Raw genomic sequence first — 23,535 nt, forward strand, 5'->3', positions numbered from 1 at the left:
TAATGATTTTTGGCATGAAAGAAAAATTGATAATTTTGACCCATACAATGTATTGTTGGCTATTGCTGCAAATACATCCGTGCTACTTATGACTGCTTTTGTGCTCCAGGGTCACATTTGACAAATTAGTAAGGCATCATATTTCTCCCTGTAATGTGTGTAATCTGTGATCAGATCTTCAAAAGCTTTAGTGAGATTATGTGTGAATGGGGCATAAGAGAACGTGTGTGTGTGTGTGTGTGTGTGTGCGTGAGTAACAGCAGATGCATGTGGTCAGCTGACGAGTGTGTGTGTGTGAGTGTGAGTGTGAGTGTGTGTGTGTGTGTGTGTGTGTGTGTGTGTGTGTGTGTGTGCGCGCGCGTGAGTAACAGCAGATGCATGTGGTCAGCTGACGAGTGTGTGTGTGAGTGTGAGTGTGTGTGTGTGTGAGTGTGAGTGTGTGTGTGTGTGAGTGTGAGTGTGTGTGTGAGTGAGAGTGTGTGTGTGTGTGTGTGTGTGTGTGTAGCACGTGTGCACGTGTGTCTAATCATTAGCAGATGCCCTGAGCTGGAGGTGCTGGTCAGTGAGTTTGCGGTCGATCCTCCTGCTGCTCAACACAAAAGACGAGTGTCCATCCCCCGTTCAGTTCATCCATCTGCTTCAGCCCCTCACTGACCAGCGGCCGCATCCCATTCACAACCGGACCACAGAGGTTAAATCAGAGACCCGAGGGCCATGGGAAACACACACAGACACGCACAGAGAGGTCAGTCACGTGACCAAAACCACGACCTCAACAATCATAAAGAGACCTCGGACTGACAGAAAAATTGATAACTGATCAGAAACTGATCATCTGGGCTCATCACATATTCAGATGAAATTCACAGGAAAGCGTTATTAAAAATTGCACTCTAAACGTTGCTGTCCAAGTAATTGTTTTGCATTATCTAAAATACAAAAATAATTTTATAGATATGCCACTCACAAATAGACATTTTAGTCAAGGAAATATTATTTAACATACTGTATAGCATAATGAGAATGAACTACTTTTTTTTTTTTTTTTTTAACTTTTTCTGGGCTGGTAAATTTTTTTTTAACTCCCCAATATTTCCAGCTTTTCCATGACCTCTGTCAGGTAAACCACTAACACAACACATGATCTTAAACATCCTGATAAACATGCTAATATGCACATTTTAAAATCTAAAAAAAAACAACTAGTATTTATTCTTTATAATGATTTCATTTATGAATAATATATTAAATGATTTTAGAGTGACGCATCAGAAACAGTAGCAGCTTCTGAAGTGTGAAAAGTTTAGTTGCTGCAGTTTCTGTACTGTCCTGTAGTGTTGAGTTTGGCCACATGGTGGCGCTACACAACACAGATTCAATACTGACATCACTGAACGTGTTCTGAGCTTCAGAACTAAATTGACAAATAACATGGACATGAACGTTCTTCAACATCAAGAAACAAGGTTTCAATTGTACATTAACACTAATATAGTACATAAATACATATCTAAAGTGTATATTTGTGATTCCGGGGTTTTTTTTTTGTTGTCTTTTTCACTATTTTTAATTTTTTTTACTTTTGGGCTATTCATGTTAACAGTCCCATGGTGTGAAAAATCAATTATTTAATATCAATTATTTAATTTGGATTACATTTTGTTTTTATTTTCAGTTTTCACTTTAATTTTAAGTTTTAGTAAAGTTTTGTGTTATGCATCATTTTTTATTAGTTTATTTTTCAATATGCTTATACAGTTTTATTAATTTTTATTTATTATTTTAGTACTTCAAGTTTAACTAAACATAATGAGAAATATTTCCTTGGCAACTAGTGGAAAGAAAATAGTTTGTTTATATTTAATTATAACATAATATTTCAGCTAACATTAATTTTATTTCAAGTAACAAACATGTTTTTATGGTTTTAGTTTTCTTTAGTATAACAGCTTTTATTTTGTATATACGTTTTTATTTTTATATTTTCAGTTTTCTTTTTAAATTTAGTTTTAGCTGCAGTAGTTTTGTTATGTGCAATTGTCATTTTTTTATACATTTCTATTTTTTTTTTTTTTTTACTTCAGTTTTACTTCAACATTTCATTTCAGTTAGTTGCCAAGACAACATTTATAATTTTCATTAGAAATGTTCAGAAAGTTTTTCATCTAGTATTTATATTTTATTTAACGGTTTTATTTTTTTAAAGTACCGAAAATGTTTTTCAATAGAACAACACCGCCATGAGTTAATCTGAGGTCATGAAAACTGAATGCATAATAATCAAACAAGTGAAGTTGACTGCCTACTGTTAGAGAGAAAACAATGATGAACTATGATCAGATCGAGGGTTAAAGGCCTAGATATGGATCTCAGACAGATGAAGCATTAGATTAGCACTGATATCGGCAGAACGTGTTCTTTAAAGCCTGGTGATTGATCGATGCACACAGATGACATCACTGCCACTGAGATCTGGATCTATAGAGCAGGGGATGAGGGGGCGGGGCCTAACCCAGCAGTCCTGCCCTGATTGGACGGTTTGGTAAATAGTGTGTGGCATTGAGATCTAGAGCTCTGAAGAGGCTCCGTGGAGCCAGTCAGGGGTCAAGGTTCACACACAGATAAAACTCCTTAGGAATCTGGAGTCAGAGGTCAGGCACACAAGTCAGGCCTCTTTCTCCAGGCCATCAGCATTCAAAGAGAGATAAAGAAAGTATTTGGATGGAGAATGACACACAAAACACACTTTAAATCGCATGGAGAGTAAGACGTGCGTGAGTTCACAAACAATAGCTAGGAAAAAAACAAAGAAATTTTAAATAACAAATAAATGGAAATATATATATATATATATAATAAGCACTGCAATCATTAAATACTTGCATGCCAATATTTAAAGTTCTTTTGAATTCATCCTATATCATTACATGTGATGTTATGGTGCCCTGGAAGTCTGTCTGAAACCTGGAGTTATCAAAACACACTGACATTCAGTTTGAGACACAGCCAATGCAAAAGAGCACGTACTCAAGAGAGAAACACCTCGAACCCTAAACCACCCTGAACAACAGCCTTCCTCCGGTACAATAGCCTGCAGATATGAACCACACACTGAGAGAGGGGGACATCTGACCTCTGACCTCTGACATGGAATCTGGGCAAGTCAAATCCTGTCGAGAGGGTCGGGAAGCAGCGCACATGCAGGACAAAGCATACTAGAAAACCAGTATTTCAAACTGATATTACAGAAAGTAAAACAGTATTTTAATATGATTGATTTTGCATAGGCCACACCCCCTGCAATCCCTTTGTTTCCCACCAGAGGGATACAGCAGGAAGCACCGTGTTCCAGGTTTGATCACATCACAGTAATAGTGATAAACAACAGCGAGAACTGTTAATGAACAGCTATAGTTCTGAGTGTCTTCAGAGTCCATAAAGTATGAAATATATACAGATATCTATGAAATATCTACAATATCTAATTAAGAATCTAAGAAATATAAATATAAAAAAATATACACAAATGTCTATCATGGAATATCCACAACAACAAACCAGATTTTTAGCATTTCTGGCAAAAGCGTGCACGAGGGTCCCGAAAAATCAGCAAAAGCTTAGAAGTATGCAAGATATATTACCTCACTCTAATGAAATATGTGTTAGAAATATATACAAATATCTAACATAGAAAATCTGCAAAAAACTTTTTTTTTTTTTTCCATCACTGGCAAAATGCTTCGGCAAAAGCTTAGAAATGTGCAAACAAATATGGGCAAAAATATAAGCAATATATGCAAATATCTCTCATGGAAGATATTTGCACATTTTGTTTATAATTTCTAGCAAAACAGAGCATGAGTGACAACAAACCCCTAAAAATATGCACAATATCTTACCTCACCATAATGAAAAAAATATTAGAAATATAAACAAATATTTACAAAAATAAACTAGATTTTGACCATTTCTGAAGAAACTTAGCATGATGTTCGAGTACTGATTGCACGGCATGATTTTATGTATTTTTCTCTTCTTTTTTTAATACATTTAAAAAAATACTAATTTATGTAGAGCACTTTGAATTACCATTATGTATAAAATAATGTGCTATATAAATAAACTTTCTGGGGCGTCATTATGGGGTTGCTAAGGTGTTCTTAGTGCTTTAATCGAGTTGCTATGCAGTTGCTAGGGTGTTGACTTGGTAAACACCACTACTAACAAATCTTCACCAACTGGAAAGCTTCACACACTCAAATAACTCATCAGCTGAGGACAATCGATGCAGAAAATGCCCATCCGCTGCTCTGAGGTCAGCTCTCCTGGACACTACAGACGAGCTAATGAATGAGCCTGCTTTAATTAAAGACTGAGCATTAGAGGCCGTAACCCTCAGAACACCTTACACTAAATATCACGACTGAAAAACAAGCAAGAAACATCATGTACAGCACACTCAATGGCATCTGTAACATGACATCCATTACCACAGAAACTAATTTAGTTACACAGTTTACAGAGTGGAAGGACATAGGGTCCCTGAGGGTTCAAAAACAGAAATGTGAAGCTTTCATCATGAATCATGTGAAAGTTAACAGGTTTACTTGCTTTAAATGGTTGTCATTGTGAGAGTGTGTGTGTGTGTGTGTATGAGGGGCTTTGATGTGAACCTCGTCCCACATTCTGTCCACCTATGGTCATAAAACACACCGTAAAGCTCCCAACAACAGCTCCTCTTTCTCTCTGCTCCTCTTTTTACCTCCCCTGGACTGATAAACCGTAACTCTCCCTGAGAGGCGTCCACAACTCTAATGAATAGAGTTCAGCTCCTTCACATCAATACAAACTAAAGTACATCCACAGTAACTGCAAATTTCAACTCATTTCTGTTTGTAAAAACAAACAACAGTCTGTCTGGCTTAATTATAGCGCCATATAGTACCTTAATCTACACTACAAAAATATTTTTTTTTGTCAGTATTTTTGTCTTGTTTTACAGTACAGTTACCTAAACATTCTAAAATCAAAATTATTTTACTTGAGATGCAAAATGACACGAGATATTAAGTCTTGTTTTCCGAAAAAATTTATGCTTAACACAAGATAAAATCATCTTTCAAATAAGGGAAAACAAGATTATTTTTTTGACCCCATTTTTTCTTGTTTTAAGAATAAACTCACTTAACTTTCCTCATATTTTTAGAAAACAAACTTAAAATCTTCCGTCATTTTGCATTTTAAGTAAGCACATCTTGATTTTAGAATGGTTAGGTGTTTGTAATGGAAAACGGACATATCATATTTTTGCTGTGTATTTTTGATTTAATGAAGTTATGTATCATTTAATTGTCAACTTTGTCTCAGATATTTCTCCTAAAAACAGCCCCAGATGAGTAAATAGTTGTCATCCAGTAAGAGTACAGAGCTATAAAATGAATGTGAAGCAGCATCTGATGAGAAATGATTTATTGTAATGCAATCGCTGACTTTTGACTGCAGACTGGTGTCTTAGCAAATCTGAGCACAGTTTGAGACACTGAGATTACGGTTTTAGTTTTCTGAAATTCTGCAGCAAAAGTCTCTATTTGTTCTCCAGTTAACCTCAGTGCTGTCTAAGTAAAGCTATTGAGGTATTTGACCACCTACATTAAACTAAATTCCAATCAGATGACTGATTTCATGTAATACTTATGAATGCAAATATTGTGTCCAGTGCATTCTATCAGTTGCTGACCAGCTGGCTGACCTCTCTATGGTCACAGATGGCCACTGGTCAAGCAAAGCATTGTGGAACAGCATTCATGACCACCACTGAACTACAGGCCCAGATGAGAGTGACCTTTAGGGGCACGAGAGGGCGAGCACACCACAAACCTGCAAAGCCCTCCTCCAGAGACTCATGGGAAGACCAGCACTGCCCAGCACTGAGGCAGCGGGCTGGCAGGGTCAGAGGTCACAGGGGGAGGGTCACTAGGAGTTTAGGGAGGAGAGCCACAAATCTACATATCTGAAAAACACTTGAGTGCTTTTGTTCTTAGATTCTCTTCATTAGAGAAAGTCAAGATTCACCTGCACAATTCATGGCGAATTTACAAAAAGTCTAATAGAAATGTGTAGAAAATATGCTTGACAGTTTATGACAACTACACTATTGCACAGAGAATTATATAATAGATTTAGAGCAACATGACAGTAGCAGCTGATAATGAATGAATGAATGAATGAATGAAGCATTTATATAGCGCTTTTATTGTGTATTGTGTATAGCTTTCCTGTAGCTCAAATAGTAGAGCATGGCGCTAGCAACGCCAAGATCATGGGTTCGATTCCCAGGGAAAGCAAGAGCTGATAAAATGTAAAAACTGTAACTTGAATGCAATGTAAGTCGCTTTGGATAAAAGCACAAATGCATAAATGTAAATGTAAATGTGTATTGCTATACACCCAAAGCGCTTTACAATCATGTGGGGGGTCTCTCCTTCCACTTGGATGATGCGACGGCAGCCACAGGACAACGGCGCCAGTGCGCTCACCACACACCAGCTACAGGTGGAGAGGAGAGAGAGATAGAGCCAATCAAGTGGATGGGGATTATTAGGAGGCCATGATAGACAAGGGCCAGTGGCGGGAATCTGGCCAGGACACCGGGGTTACACCCCTACTCTTCACGATGAGTGTCATGGGATTTTTAATGACCACAGAGAGTCAGGACCTCGGTTTAACGTCTCATCCGAAAGACGGATGATAATGTAGGAAACCACAGATAAATGTACTTCAATCAGTTGCATGAATGTACCAAAGCAATCGCAACTTGTTCAAAAGAATGAGAAACTGCTTTTATGATGTGCACAAGTTTTTTAAAACTTTTTTCAAATCTTTCAAAGACACCCGAATTAAAATTGTACAAATTTCGTAGAATTTCAGCTCATTTTGATTCTACTTTCCTATATTTAAATTCAAATTGCAATTCTGCATTCTCAATTCAAATGAAATTCAAATTCAGAAAATGATTTATTAAATTCTGAATGGTGCACAATTCTGCTCCATTCAGTGTTGAACACTGGACTGAAAGTTGCATGTACAGTGTATAGAGAAGCTAACTGCCAAACTGCCACTACAACAAACCATGAAAATTAAAGAAGAGGCTCTATTTTGGTACATCGGTGCACAGCTGCTGGATTTCTTAAGGTGTTTTGAAGTCACTATCACTCACCTAGGCCTCCAATGGTGTGCTGGCGGTGGTGAGGGGGAATCTGGGTCGGCGGTCCTACTGGTTCACTCTCTTCATGGTAGGAAAGTTTGTAGCCCTGCAGTCCAGTGGCGCTGCCCGCTGGCAGATGCCAACGCAAAACCACAGTCGTGCAGTTCAGAGACTCCAGCTGCAGCTCTGGTGCCAGGGGCACTGTGGGAAAACAATACACAGCCAATCAGAAATGCATCTTCGCATTATCAGCCAATCATAAAGCTTGTGCATGAACAAGTAAAGTTATGTTAAGAGATGCAATGTCATTAAAACCGCTTTCTCTTTTCAGACTGCAAAACGCTGTAATTTCAGACGGCACGATTAAAATCTGATGGGAAGAACAAAACATCACAAATTTCACAGCACAGACCCCAGCAGCCCTGTAACCTCAGGAGAACAAATCTTCAAGATTTATCAGCCACGACTGCTGCTATGAATCTCCCTCATCCAGACGAGACGGGACCTCACAGGAACGCCACCGGGGTTAAATCAATCCCAGCTTAATTAAACACACTACCGCAGAGCTTCCTGTGGTTCTGCTGTATCTTTGTAGGCGTTAAATTAACCACAGTAATCTAACAGAGTGGGTTCCTGTAGATCACAGGTGACAGAGTTTGATATGTGAGCTGAGGCTTACGGTGAGACTCATGGAGGATCTGTAGAGCCTGCGGCTCTCGCTTTATAACCCATGACTAAAACCTTTCCAATGTGGATGAGAAGAAGGGTCAGAGGTCATGCAGGAACAAATGCAATGCTTTAACAAGATTATCAGCCCAGAGCAATGAGAACGAGAGCGGGATTCACACTAATCTTTTCAAAGCATGTCTGTTTCACATGTAAACAGACCAAACAATCAACACCAACTAGGATTAGACAATCTATAGTACATTACTGGATGCATGGATATAGAACGATAGAACGATAGATAGATAGAACGATAGATAGATGGATAGACAGAGACAGACAGACAGATAGATAGAACGATAGATAGAACGATAGATAGAACGATAGATAGAACGATAGATAGAACGATAGATAGAACGATAGATAGAACGATAGATAGAACGATAGATAGACAGAGACAGACAGATAGATAGAACGATAGATAGAACGATAGATAGAACGATAGATAGAACGATAGATAGACAGAGACAGACAGATAGATAGAACGATAGATAGACAGAGACAGACAGATAGATAGAAAGAACGATAGACAGAGAGACAGACAGACCGATAGACAGACCGATAGACAGACCGATAGACAGACCGATAGACAGACCGATAGACAGACCGATAGACAGAACGATAGACAGAACGATAGACAGAATGAACGATAGAACGATAGATGGATAGAACGATAGATAGAACGATAGATAGAACGATAGATAGAACGATAGACAGATAGAACGATAGACAGATAGAACGATAGACAGATAGAACGATAGATAGATGGATGGATAGATGGATGGATAGATAGATGGATGGATAGATGGATGGATAGATAGATGGATAGAACGATAGATAGAACGATAGATAGACAGACAGATAGACAGACAGATAGACAGACGGATAGACAGACGGATAGACAGACCGATAGATACAACGATAGATAGAACGATAGATAGAACGATAGATAGATAGACAGACAGACAGATAGACAGACAGATAGACAGAGAGACAGACAGACGGATAGATAGAACGATAGAACGATAGATGGATAGAACGATAGATAGAACGATAGATAGATAGATAGATAGATAGACAGACAGATAGACAGATAGATAGACAGATGGACAGATAGAACGATAGATAGAACGATAGATAGATAGAACGATCGATAGAACAATAGATAGATAGATAGATAGACAGAGATAGAACGATAGATAGATAGATATAGATAGATAGACAGAGAGACAGACAGGCGGATAGATAGAACGATAGATAGATAGATAGATAGATAGATAGATAGATAGATAGATAGATAGATAGACAGACAGATAGACAGATAGATAGACAGACGGATAGATAGAACGATAGAACGATAGATAGAGAGACAGACAGATGGACAGATAGAACGATAGATAGAACGATAGATAGATAGAACGATCGATAGAACAATAGATAGATAGATAGATAGACAGAGATAGAACGATAGATAGATAGATATAGATAGATAGACAGACAGACAGACGGATAGAACGATAGATGGATAGAACGATAGATAGAACGATAGAGAGACAGACAGATGGATAGATAGACAGAGAGACAGACAGATGGATAGAACGATAGATGGATAGAACGATAGACAGAACGATAGATAGATAGATAGATAGACAGACAGATGGATAGATAGAACGATAGAATGATAGAACGATAGACAGAAAGAGAGACGGATAAACAGACAGATGGATAGATAGATGGATAGATAGAACGATAGAATGATAGAATGATAGAACGATAGATAGACAACGATATAACTATAGATAGATAGATAGATGTTCCACCTGTAGTGCTGGAAGCCTTCGGTGTCCTGTGGGATGTCCAGGCCGATGGTTCTCCCCACCCCACGCTGGTGGCCGCAGCGATGCGGAGCAGATACGTGGTGTCGGGCTGAAGACCCTCCAGGAGGTGATGGGTTTTGTGTCCTGAGAGCTCCAGCTGTGTCACTGCCCCGTCTGTGCTGGTCCTGTACGAGAGGCGGTACGCAGACACACGACCACGACTCAGCTTATGAGACAGAGGCTGCCATGACACCTGGATATCAGAGGGACTGCGGCTGGTGAGGCTCAACTCAGGAGCACGCAAGGGAACTGACCCAGAGAGAGAGAAAAACGAGAAATAACATTTACTTCATGACATTCAGTACTTACAAACATCACGGACCCATTAGCAAACCCACAAAGCAGCCGTAACAGACCTCATTAACATACAGAAATCTAAAAAAAAGTACAAAAATAATGATTAGCATTACAAATGGTTTTGATTTTGAGTTATATAATCTATACAACGATATAATGTTGCATCTTTTTTAAAGGCAAATACCGCAGCTCACCCAGCTCGATCGTAAGTAAAATGGAGTGAATGGGTGCCGTCAGAATGAGAGTCCAAACAGCTGATAAAAACATCACAATAATCCACACCACTCCAGTCCATCAGTTAACATCTGGAGAAGACAAAAGCTGAAACAAATCCATCATCAAGGCGTTTTAACTTCACGCCATTGCTTCTGGCCAAAATCCATAATCATGCTTCCTCCACTGAAAAAGTGGTCTGGTCTGAATCAGGAGAGAAATCTGCATCAAGCAGCGTTTACAAGCCAAAACAGCTCTAAACAAATGTGTGGCTGGATTATGATGTGAGACAACAGGAGATTAACTTTTTCACTGGAGGAAGCATTATTATGGATTATAGACTTGTATTTTAGCCGAAAGCAACTGTTTGAAGTTAAAAACATCTTAATAATGAATTTGTTTCTTACAAACACTCAGCTTTTGTCTTCTCCAGATGTTAACTAATGGACTGGAGTGGTGTGGATTATTGTGATGTTTTTCCATTGCTGAGACACTGATGCAATGCTACATTTCTCCAAATCTGTTCCCAGGAAGAAACTTTTAAATTTTAATTTTTGGATGAACTATTCCTTTAATAGCACACAAAAAGGATTGAACGTCTGATCCTCATCCTCTACTCACCGTCCTCGAGCGTGCGCTGTATGACGTGGTCAGACATGCGGCTGGCACCCATGGGCATGTACGCTACGATGTAAAAGGTGTAGTTTCGCCCGGCCTCCAGGTCATCAATGATGTAGCGGGTGGTATCGTTACCGATAACAATCTGGTACTCTTCGTTATTTAGACCTGTTGGGACACGTCAAGACTTAATGTTTCACAATGCTGGAAAGCACCGCAAACTCAGCTACATTCCCACAATTGCAATGCCAAAGTCATGGGTTCAATTCCTAGAGAAAGTATAAACTGATAAAATGCATATTTTGAATGCAATGCAAGTCACTTTGAATAAAAGCATCTGCTAACTGCATAAATGTTTTATGCATTAAATGCATACAAACAGTGCACGGATACCAAATGAAAAAAAAAAAAAAAGTATGTAGAATTTACTTCGAAACTATTTTTACTCAGAAATTGCTAGTATATTTCACACAATTAAAAAGAAATGGCAATTACCACATTGAATTAAACAAGACATTTTAAAACTAAAATGCCATTTTCTTTAAAACTTACTCTAATAATCTTGTATTATTTTTTTACAGTGCAGAGGAAAATTGTATTGTCCGAAATGCATGCTCCTTACCCTTCATAACTCAAAATGCATGAAGTCTTTAACTACTAGTCTGTGTGGCGATTCAAAACCAGTGCCAGAATAAAAAGAAACTTGTCAACTCAATCAACATGGCCATGCCTTCTTTTAATTAACCACATTATCAATGTAACTAAAGGCAAAATCCACCTGCTGGTTTTCCCACAAGTCCACTGCACCTGATAACACTTTAATTAGGCCACATTAAGATGCTCAAATAAAAGAAACACTCTACAGCATTGAGTCCCCAACTGAATTTCTGACCCAATAAACAAGATACTCGACAGTCAACAGAAAAGGCCTTGTTCCGTCACTGAATGGCCACGCTGAAGACTTTGACTCTGACGCACAGAGAAAAACCCCCCAAAGCCTCTTCAGAGTTAGATTAAGACACTCCAACACTCGGGATAATTAGCCCCCTTTTGCAGCCCTTTCAATCACTTCCGATGCTTTTTGCCCTCCAGAGCAGATGCAGTGTGTATTCTTTCTCTACAGCTATTCTTCTCCCACTAAATGGCCTGGAATTCTGAAAGTCCAAGTGTAACTGGCAAAATCCCTAATAAAGATTTCACACTTGTCAGAACAGTTCCTGTTGGACGTCTCATTGTTTTCTCTTCCTTATCTCCTCACGAGCAGGCAGGTGTTTTATTTGGACGTCTTTCTCAGAAGCTGAAAGAATGCCAATGCTTTAAAATTGCGGTAACTAAACAAATTATTCTTGACATTTTCGTCCAGAAGTGACTTTTTTAACAACAGAAACCGCTCAAAGAGTACTCAACTAACTGTCATGAACAGAGCGAGAGCCTTTCCCACACAAAGTCATGAATATTTCTAAATGAAAAGAATAGTTCACCCAAGAATGAAAATTTGCTGAAAATGTGCTCACCTTCAGGCCATGCAACATGTAGATGAGTTTATTTCTTCATCAGATTTGCAGTGAATGGGTGCCGTCAGAATGAGAGTCCAAACAGCTGATAAAAACATCACAATAATCCACACCACTCCTGTCCATTAATTAATGTCTTGATAAGACAAAAGTTGCACGTTTGTAAGAAACAAATCCATCATTAAGACGTTTTAACTTTAAATCTGTGTTTCTGGCTAAAATACAAGTCCATAAAGTCCATCTCCTGTTGTCTCTCATATCAAAATGCATCCATATATTTGTTTAAAGTTGTTTTGGACTGTTCTGGCTTGTAAACGGTGCTTGATCTGTGCAGATTTCTCTCCTGATTCAGATGAGACACTGGAGGAAGGGTTATTATGAATAAAGGACTCAATTGATAACGGAAGCAATGTTTTCAAGTTAAAATGTCTCAGTGATGGACTCGTTTCTTACAAACACACAGCTTTTGGCTTTTCAAGACATTAATTGATGAGGTGTGGATTATTGTGATGTGTTTATCAGCTGTTTGGACTCTCATTCTGACGGCACCCATTCACTGCAGAGCATCCATTGCGGAGACACTGATGCAATGCTACGTTTCTCCAAACCTGATGAAGAAACAAACTCATCTACATGTTGCATGGCCTGAGGGTGAGGGCATTTACATTTTTTGGTGAACTATCCCTTTAATTGTGCTCTTGTGCATTTTCACCACTGTCCGCTCCACATTTCGCCATTTATATCGGAGATGCTCACCTTCTGCCTTCATGTAGTGCACAGAGTAGGCGATGACTTTGTCCGAGTTGTACATTGGTCTCTCCCAGGCCAGTAGGATGGCTGAGCTGGACACGGTGTCCGCGCGGACGTTTCTGGGCGCACTCGGCCGGTTGTCCGACATCACTACGATCAGACGAGCCATGGCCAGAACCGAACCCTGCTCATTCTCCGCCTGACACTGGTATATGCCGTCATCTTCCGGAATGATCTGGTTAATCACCAGTTTACTGTGAAAACAAACTTTGTTCACATCCTGTTTGCCTCAAGACATTGATATACTGACATATCTCACAAAACCTGGTAATATTGCATGTTCAAAAAGTATGCAATTCTAAAGTATGAAAAAAGAAATGATTTTTGCATGAATATTTTTGAAGTGGTACATTTTTTTGCATTATTTTCATAAAAACTAAGCACATCTTATTACCATATTCTCATTATAGTAATATAGTTAAATATATAAAGCAAAACAAAAATATTTTGATAAACATCGTTATATTATATTACTAAGAACTGAATAAGACCCACCATGGAGAATAACGAAAACTACTATAAACAAAACTGAAACATCAGAATGCATTATATTATATTTATTATTAGAATATTATTATTAGGGGTGGTTACAATTTTTTATCAGCTATAATTATTTAATTATCTTCACAAAAATTAAGGACATTTTACTTCCTCATTATTATTATTATTATTAGTGAATTTGGGGAGAAATGTGACTCTTTCTTTGTTTGAAAAAAATATATATAATTTTTATATGATCTAACTTTAAAAATATGTTTTGTAACATCAATACTTTGTTTTACAACTTGAATATTTGTAGATGCAGGAACTGCAGGAATAAACCTAGACATATATATTTAACATGCATGTTTAACGTGTGTATGTTGAGGTGGAAACAAGCACGTCAATAGCAATAGTCCTGCTTCCCCCCATCACCCCCTCCCCTTTTGCCTTTAGGATCCCATAACAAACACAGACAGGAAAACAAATTAGAGGAAAATCAAAGAGAAAATCAGCTCAAACACCATTAGCAGAGCCCTGAATAATTAACCCTCTCTTGTTCCACAGAAGAAACCAGCTGATGAATATTTCAGCAGGACAGAGTTTCCAGCAGACAAATGAGCCAATTCAAACCCCGAGCAACGTCAGCGTAGTGCTCAAAATATAAACTTTAACTCAAATTAAAGACAGACATAAATAAATGCAATGGGTTCTGGCTTTAGGGCAGCAGCGTCTACAGCTACAGCTTTAAATTAAGACGGCTGTTTTGAGGTGCAATAAACAATCTTCCAAGAGACACATTTATTGTTTTAACCCATGCATGTTCTCGAATGCACTGAACCACTGGTGTTTTTCACATGGCAGTACCTGTTATACATCTTGACGCGTCCATTTGAGTGAATGGGTTCACCGTTCTTCAGCCATGTGATCTGAGGCGTTGGAAATCCCTCTGCCACGCATGCAAAGCGGGCGGTACCGGCCCTCGGTCGGGTCACGCTTTCTGGCCACTCCACGAGAGACGGCGGCGCTGCACGAAAATAAACGCACAGATGCATTTATTAAATGCATGCATTTTTGCAATCTAAAAGAAATGTTGTGTTTATTTATTTATTATTTTTTTATTAAGGCCATAACAACAGTAATGGAAAAAGAATATGCTCACAGGATTTCTGCAGGTTTTTTTAAGAAATAAAAAAGAAATATTAAGGAATAAATTGATGGGAACACAATATGTCGATATGGTATAATTTACTGTAACAGTAAATGTCTTGTATTAGCAATACTTCAAATTCTGAAAATACAACTTTGTACCAATCTCCATCACTTTTTCATTAATTTTACAAAAAAAAAAAAAACAATTAATAGCTCTGCTCACACTAGAATATGGAAATAACATTTACTGTATCTTCTAATCAAATGTCTGAAGATTCTTAAAATCAAGACACATTTACATGAGAAGTAAAATGACAGATTAGAAGTCTCGTTTTCTAAGAAATTGATCAGAATGAAGTTTATCTGCTAATGTGCATCAATTTAATGCAAACAGGAAAGTAATTTTCATTCCTATCAACAGGCTTTTTTTCAGTGCATGCAACATTAAATGCCATGAATTTGAATTTAAGACTCCCTGCTCTGATTTAACACCTTTTTAAGGCCTTAAATTGTGGAAAGGTGAAATAAGACTTTTTAAGACCCGGAGAAACCCTGTGTTCACTTAGTTTACCTAGCACAGTTATATTAGCGGCTGTAATCGTGTAGTTTCTGGTTCCCGGCGTAGTTGCACGGCAAAAGTAGATCCCAGCATGCTGGGGTTTCACGTCGGATACGAGCAGGTTTCCATTGCCAAGAACCTTTGTTTTGTGAACATCAATGGATTTATGGTCGGCGCGGCTCCATGAGATCAGCGGACGAGGATTTCCGGTGGCCATGCACTCCAGCAGAGCCGTGCTGTGAACCGCCACGGTCAGATTCTGCGGACCGGCGATGATACGAGGCCTTTGAGGAACTCTGGGAGATGGAGCTGTTGAGAAGTATAAAGAGAGCAAATGAAAATGACACGTATACATACTGTAGTATGCATAAATACTACTCTTATGATCTAGATGTTTAGGTCTTTATGTAACCTGCGGTCACGGTTAGCTCGGCCTCGGCGCTCCTGCGGCGGCTGGCGATATTAGTCGCCACACAGCGGTAACCCCCAGCATCAGCCTGTTCCACTCCCTGAATCTGTAAAACGCCGCCGGGCAGCACTGTGATTCTGGAGAGACACATGCAAACATTCACTCGATACAATTTATATACTCAGAAAGTGACAATATACACACTTATACAATATATATAAAACATATAATAGAACATACAATATACATTACGGTTCAAAAGTTTCAAGCCAGTACATATTTTTTTGAAAGAAGTTAATACTTTTATTCAGCAAGGATGTGTTAAATTGAGAAAAAGTGATGGTAAAGACTTAAAATCAATGTTAGATTTCTATTTCGAATACATGCTGTTCTTTTCACTTTTTCTTCATCAAAAATTCTGAAAAAAGTATCACGTTCCAAAAAAATTAAGCAGCACAACATATTAGAATGATTTCTGAAGGATCATGTGACACTGAAGACTGGAGTAATGATGCTGAAAATACAGCTTTGATCACAGCAATAAATTATATTTTAAAGTATATTAAAATAGCAAACCGTTATTTTAAAATGTAATAATATTTCACAATATCATTATTAATTTTTAAATCAAATAAATGTAGACCTGAGGAGAGCTTCTTCTGACTTCTTTACAAAACATTAAAAATCATTCTGATCCCAAACTTTTGAATGACTGTGTGTGTGTGTGTGTGTGTGTGTGTGTGTGTGTGTGTATGTATGTATGTATGTATGTATGTATGTATGTATGTATGTATGTTATATATATATATATATAAAAATATAGCAAAGTTGCAATTAGACCAGGAACATACATTATGAAAATAAATGTGGTAAAAAGTAAAATAATTGTGGAATAAACAACAAATATTATATGTATTCTAATAAATTAAATCACCAAATTACAGAAAGAGTAAGTGGTCAATGCTAAGCCCCTCCTCCCTCTAGTAAGTGGGCGGAGCTGTACCTTTCAGTGGCCAGTGGTAAAGTGACTCTGTTAAACTCCCAGGTGATGATTGGTGGGGGCGTGGCTGTGATCTTACAGGTGAATCGTGCGACAGATCCCTCCATAACCGTGATTGATGCCGGCTGCTGAGTGAAGGAGGATAAACCTGCAGAAAGAATTAAACAGTTACCATCTATAAGAGTCAACGTCTTCAGACTCCAAGAATATCAGCAGTGACTTATCGAGCTGTGAATGGATAATGTGATGTTTTAATGGCAAATTTGAACATGCCATTGAGGTATGAGAGAGATAAACACATTAGAATAGACAAAAGAAGAAGGAGCGAGGCTTGGTTGTAAGATGATCTAGCACATATTCTCACACACTGTCAGCAGAGATGAACAAGTCACACTGAACCAAAAGCTTTAGATAAACACTAGCAGCAAACACCTCACGCTAGCATAGCACACACCTTTTGGTAACACTTCTCTGTGTGTCGGTGTGTGTGTGGGTTGGTTTTTGTGGTTTACGGGGACACAAATTTGTTTAATGACATGGGTATGACAGAGGTATTACAATTTGAAGGTGGTTTATGAGGACACTTCCTGTGTCCCCATAATTCAAAAGGCTTAAAAAAAAAAACATACTAAATGTTTTTTGAAAATCTAAAAATGCCTGTAGTTTCCTGTAAGGGGTAGGTTTAGGGCAATAGAAAATACAGTTTGTACAGTATAAAAACCATTACGCCTATGGAGAGTCCCCGTAAACCACAAATTCCAACATGTGTGTGTGTTGTGTGTGTTTGGCTTGTTACTTCATGTGTTTCTCTCTAACAAAAACATTTGTGTTCAATTAGAAAGTGTTCATGCCAAGGGATATTTAAGGGTAGGGTTGTTTCATAATGAAAAAATAATTAATTAATTAAAAAATAAATAAATAATAATAATAAAAATAAAAATAAAAATCACAAGTAATCACGATTATTACTCATTGACTTTGGAAACATAATGCATTTACTAAACTTTTAAATATAATAAACTTTTTAAATAAACTAAATAAAATTAATTTAAAAAAAAGAAATCTCTTTTAACAGTGGATTTTCTTTAACTTTAATTATAATTAAACTGAAAAATAAAAATAAATGTAAAAAATAAATATTATATATAAATGAAATAAAATATAACATCTAAAAATATAACAATGACATTTTCATATATATATATATATATATTTTTTTTTTTTCTTATATGTCTGTGTAGTTTTAATATTTTTATTTCAGTTTTAGTTATTTTGATGCATCAAGTTAAACTAAATAAAAACAAAAAATGTTTCCTTGGGAACTAGCTAAACTTCAGTTATTTTATTTCAAGTAACTTTTTTTTTTTTTATGGTTTTAGTTTTAGTTAACCATAATAATCTTGGCTCCATTCCTTTAAAGAGGCTCTTCTGGTTTTCTGAGTGATGATAATCAGTAAAAGCAAACACAGCTCCCCATAAACAGCCTGTTTTAGGATCGAAAGACATTAATGTTTGTTTAACGTGCCTCTTTAGTGAGGCCTTCACATCGGTGCCGCGCTCCAGCTCTGACCTTCTCAGGCCAAAAACAGCCATAAAACCCCCCAAAACTATTCAGATCATCCCCCTCACGCCCCTTCAACCCCTGAAGAAGCCTCCGGTCAATAATTAGTTAACAGGAATCAATGGAAGCTCTGCTATACATGCAGACCTCAAATCTCATGTTAGGATGGAGATAATAACAAAATCAACCTCGGGCCTGAATGTTGCAGTTAGACACAGATAAGTAAGATGTAATCACTGACAGGAAGTCATCATCACAGATTTAAAAGCTTCATACATAAATCTACCAGTAATAAAGCTCCTATTCTGTAAAAGCAGGTGAGTTGATTGACGCTTCTAGAATGTCAATTAAACTACACTATGGACAAAGTTCTGGTGACCTTTGACCCGGAGAGGTGTTATTGGATGCAGAGTGTGTTTGTGTGCTAATACTGGTTAAATTCCAATTCCAGTAACAAATAACTACAATCAGCACCTACAAATGCATATTGTTTTTTTTATGTACTATAGTAAACCTTTAAAGGTTTATGACTAACACCACGGTATATGAATATGATAATCATTTAGTGCCATGATATATATCAACGCAGGTAACAAATTCCACATACACACATGCAGGAAAAAATCTAGCATGTGAATGCATGAGACATGAGATTAAAATACAATGCATAGCTTCATTTGTATTAAAATGTATGTAAATGCAACCCGTAGGAATTCTTGTGTCACACACACACAGCTGCATGTGGAGAATGATGTTTTAAAATGTATGTAAGGTACACCCTCTGGACAAAAGTTTCCAAACCCGTATGAATGACTTTCTTCTGTAGAAGATATTTAGAAAATGGTTTCAGCTGTTTTTGCCACCAACAAAGCAAATCAGCAGGGTCAAAACAACATTGGACCAATTATTACGTAACTAAAACTATTAAAAACTGTGTTTTTTTTTTCATTGAAATAAAGCAGAAAGTAAAATAAAATATTAGATATAATAACATGTTAGATAAAAATGGAGGTGCTAAATGACTAACGGGAAATAAATAACTAAAACTGAAATAAATATAAATTTAACCTAAATAGTAATGCATGCATGTATGCATTTATAAACATAAACTAAATACACTTACAAAAGTTATCAAAATTATTAAATTAAATCAAAATTATCCATTGAATACTGAAAATATAAATTAAAAAGCCAATTCAAAACATTAATAAAAACTGTAATAGTATATAGTGATAAATGAGTGAATTATTTAAAAAAAATAAACACACACTTAGGGAAATCTTCAAGGTATTTTCTTTTGTGTTGTGCAGAAGAAAAGTCATCCAGGTTTGGAAATGCTGATTTCTGGGTGAACTATCCCTTTAAGGTGATAAATGTACAAGTCAAAAGCCTTCAGGTGTGCAGTGATTATTAGGAGATATGATCTGCCGAGGGTTTGGACTATGCTACAGCACGGCATTTCATAAAATACAAAAAATACTCTCATATGGAAGCTAGTTTCTAGTTTTTTGGGATAAAAAAAAAGCAGTTCTCAGAAAAAAAGTCAGAATTGCAAGATATAAGCTCACACTTCTGAGAAGAAAAGTCTGAATTGTGAGATAGAAACTACTAATTACAAGGAAAAAAAAGTCAGAATTGGGATATATAAATTCAGGGAAAAAAAGTCAATCATCTTTTTAAATTATTTATTCCGTGCCAGAAACTGACTTTTATTAAAAATCTTTTAGTTTCTTAAACTACAGCTTGATGTAGTCTGTGTTTGGCTGTGCAGCTGCCAAGTAAGCATTATAAGAGGATCTGTAAGTCTGTCCCTTCCACTGACCTGACCTCTGACCTCTGACCTCAACAAATCCAGAGCGGCAGTATAAGCTCATCCTTGCTCAGGCATCCCGGCCCACCAAACATGAACCAGAAACCAAGCCCTAGCACAACAGAGCAACTCTAGAAGTGGACACTTCCGTTTGGGAGCGATCTGTTTCAGCGAGATCCTCTCCTTCGCTCAGAAGATGCTTTCAGAGCAGCACAGGTCTGTGGATCGGCACACACCGGGTCAGCGGGCAGGTCACAGAGGGACAATGGTTACCACGGCAACACCAGGGCTCTGATGTGCAACTTTAGAGCCTCCTTCTCCATTCCAGCCCGAAAAACACTCAGTCAACTTTTCACTGAGAGAGAGAGATCATTACAAGCCTTTCTGAATCGAACTTATGTGTGAAAAATATCATATTTAATATCATAACTTATGAAAACTAAATGTTATTTTTCTGTGTAATGATTCGTCATGCAATTTAGATATTATTTTATGCAATTGTAGGATGAATGTCGAGAATAGGTATGAAAAATGTCTATGCAAATTTCTATCTGATTTCTATGCAGTTTATTTCCACATATGAATGTGATATGGGCTGTTCTTGATTGTGACCCAAAAAACAGACCCGTGACACACGTGATGTCCATATTTATTTGAAATGTTTTTGTTCTGATTATATTCTTCATTAACTGCCTTAAACAGACTGATATTCAAATAATACTTGTGCAGACAGGGATGAAACTTTCACCCTCTCTCTGTCTCTCTGTCTGTTTCAGTGTGATTGTCAGTGATGGTAAAGCAATACAAGTGTGTAAGTATTTTCTGAAAGCGGATCATTACCAAGAGCCCTAAAAGATCTTTTAGTGCAGGTAAGAGACGCCACCACCATACTGACATTTCAGCCTTCAACACACACACACACACACACATACTAAAACTACAGTGTTTCTGTCAGGGTAAAGCATCACTTATCACTCACAAAGTGAAAACTGTTCATTAAGCATCTCAGCTTGTTCTCTAGAGACCACTGAAGAGATTCTGACACACTCACATGCAACTTTGACAAGTTAAAATGCCTTATTATAGGATGCAGTTAATCCATCTTTAATGCAAAAGTAATTTGAGATGTTTTAAGGTTTTATAAGCAGATGCATTATGCACAAGCGCCGTGAACAAACACAGTCCCGCTGTGTCGTGACCTGACCTCACCTCTCGCTCACTCCTTCTTTAGAGAAATGACAGCAGAGGCAAAGAATGCTTCGTCTGTGAGCAGAAGGGAAGAATGCAAAGCCCAAAAGCTGAGGATCAGTCAGGGTCCATCCAGCAGGCGAGTTGCAGCCCCGGACCTGCAGGACCCCCGCCGGCCAATCAGAAGCCAGAATCGGCCCCTCACCAGCCAATCAGAGGCCAGGCTCAGGACCTCTCCCTGTGGCCTTTGGCCTCTCAGCCGTATGGGGGCAGGGAGGCCGGAGAATACCCCGAGACCCTTATCTTCCCCCCCGAGCTCTGAAAACAGCACGGCTATTGTGTCTTATCTGATCCGCTGAAGAGCAACAGGTCAAACGGTCAGCCCGAGAGCATTATCTGTGATCAAATAAATAGTAGCTACGCCGCCTGCTTACGCAGCATTTTTAGGGGCAATCATGATACGACAAAAACATTAATGCATGCATTTTGGTAAATTCTCAAGCAGCATGCATGCAATCCTAAAATGCACTGATATCACCGTCCTCCTGAATCAAATCCAATACTTGTTTCTCACTAATTTTGGGTGCTGATTCCAAAAATAGCTGGAGCACGTCACACTTTCTCAGAAAATATGATGCATTTTGTAGCATTTTTGCTTTTACAGCCATTTGTGTGGTGAAGAAGTCTTGTATTAACACTTAATCAGCAGAAAAGCTAATACAAACACATGGCTCCTGTCTGAATCTGAGCCAGATTACAACTATTTGTTCAATTTTCAACCCATTTTTAAATTTTTGAATGATTCGAAACAAAATTTTTTAATGATATTTTTGTTTCTGGATGCAGGGTTGTGTTATAAAATGCATACAATTCAATATTCAACATAATTTGAACCAAAACCATAACCATATTTGAACCATAACCAAAATCTCATGCTCTTGAAGTGAGGAGTGCTTTTCATAGATGATGCTGGGCATGTGACGGTATCAAATTTTCATATCACAATAATTAATGAAGCTTTTATCATGATATTACAAAAACAGGTTGAAAAGATTAACTATTCTCTTATAAACAAGTTGTATAACTTTTTTCAGATAACATAAATAAGCTTTAACCTTTATATACAATAAAATAATACACAATAAAAATGTAAAAAGCATCAAAAGTGCAAAAAAAAAAAAGTCACAACTATGAAGAATTATAATACAGAATCAGAGGGTACTGTGCATGTTAATTACTGCAGTATACCATATTACCAAATATGTGACCCTGGACCACAAAAGCAGTCAAAAACACATTGTATGGGTCAAAATTATCAATTTTCCTTTTATGCCAAAATCATTAGGATATTAAGTAAAGATCATGTTCCATGAAGATATTTTGTAAATTTCCTACCATAAATATTTCAAAACTTAATTTTTGATTAGTAATATGCATTGCTAAGAACTTCATTTGAACAACTTTAAAGGCGATTTTCTCAATATTTAGATTTTTTTACACCCTCAGATTCCAGATTTTCAAATAGTTGTATCTCAGACAAATATTGTCCGATCCTAACAAACCATACATCATCTGAAAACTGAGAAATAAGCTTTCCATTGATGTATAAATCTCAGTTTAAAAAAATTGACACTTATGACTGGTTTTGTGGTCCAGGGTCACATATGTGTAGTGGGCTTCAAGGCAGATCACTAGATTTTGCAGCACAGCCTCAGTGTCTCAGGACTAGATTGAGTCAGTTCTGGTGGTCAGGACTCATAAATCTAAAGGAGCCGTGTTTATATATCCAGAGAGAGGAGCTGATCTACGTTGGCATGTTTTTGTCTGTTATGAGCAGGAATATTTCACTCCTCGCCACTGTTTCCCTGAACACAACCTGCTGGGCAATTTAAAGCAACCTTTGACCTTTCCGACTGCCACTTAGGGAAACCATGGAAACCTTTCACATGCCACACTGCGCACTAAAGCCGTTTTGTCCCTCTGAAATTCCTCAAACATCTCATCTCAAACTCAAACACTCCAGGTTTGACTCCGGAGGCCTGAAGCATCGCCTAGCAAAGAATACGATTTTTGAAGAATACATCTTATTTTCATCATCAACCGCTCAGAGCAATTAC

At 37.6% G+C, this 23,535-nt stretch overlaps 1 protein-coding gene across 1 annotated transcript in view; it reads right to left on the reverse strand.

Moving 5' to 3' along the window:
- The window catches only part of prtga (protogenin homolog a (Gallus gallus)), a 42,854-nt gene that overhangs the window by 11,326 nt on the left and 7,993 nt on the right, over window positions 1-23,535 (reverse strand). The window contains exons 3-10 of the mRNA XM_058750499.1: window positions 16,863-17,007; window positions 15,863-15,996; window positions 15,463-15,759; window positions 14,607-14,766; window positions 13,206-13,453; window positions 10,939-11,103; window positions 9,751-10,056; window positions 7,217-7,405 (exon numbers count right to left, since the gene is read on the reverse strand). Of these exons, the coding sequence (XP_058606482.1) occupies window positions 7,217-7,405; window positions 9,751-10,056; window positions 10,939-11,103; window positions 13,206-13,453; window positions 14,607-14,766; window positions 15,463-15,759; window positions 15,863-15,996; window positions 16,863-17,007 (1,644 nt within the window). The remainder of the gene's footprint in view (window positions 1-7,216; window positions 7,406-9,750; window positions 10,057-10,938; window positions 11,104-13,205; window positions 13,454-14,606; window positions 14,767-15,462; window positions 15,760-15,862; window positions 15,997-16,862; window positions 17,008-23,535) is intronic.

The sequence above is a fragment of the Onychostoma macrolepis genome, chromosome 18, assembly GCF_012432095.1.
Source record: "Onychostoma macrolepis isolate SWU-2019 chromosome 18, ASM1243209v1, whole genome shotgun sequence".
Lineage (NCBI taxonomy): Eukaryota > Metazoa > Chordata > Actinopteri > Cypriniformes > Cyprinidae > Onychostoma > Onychostoma macrolepis.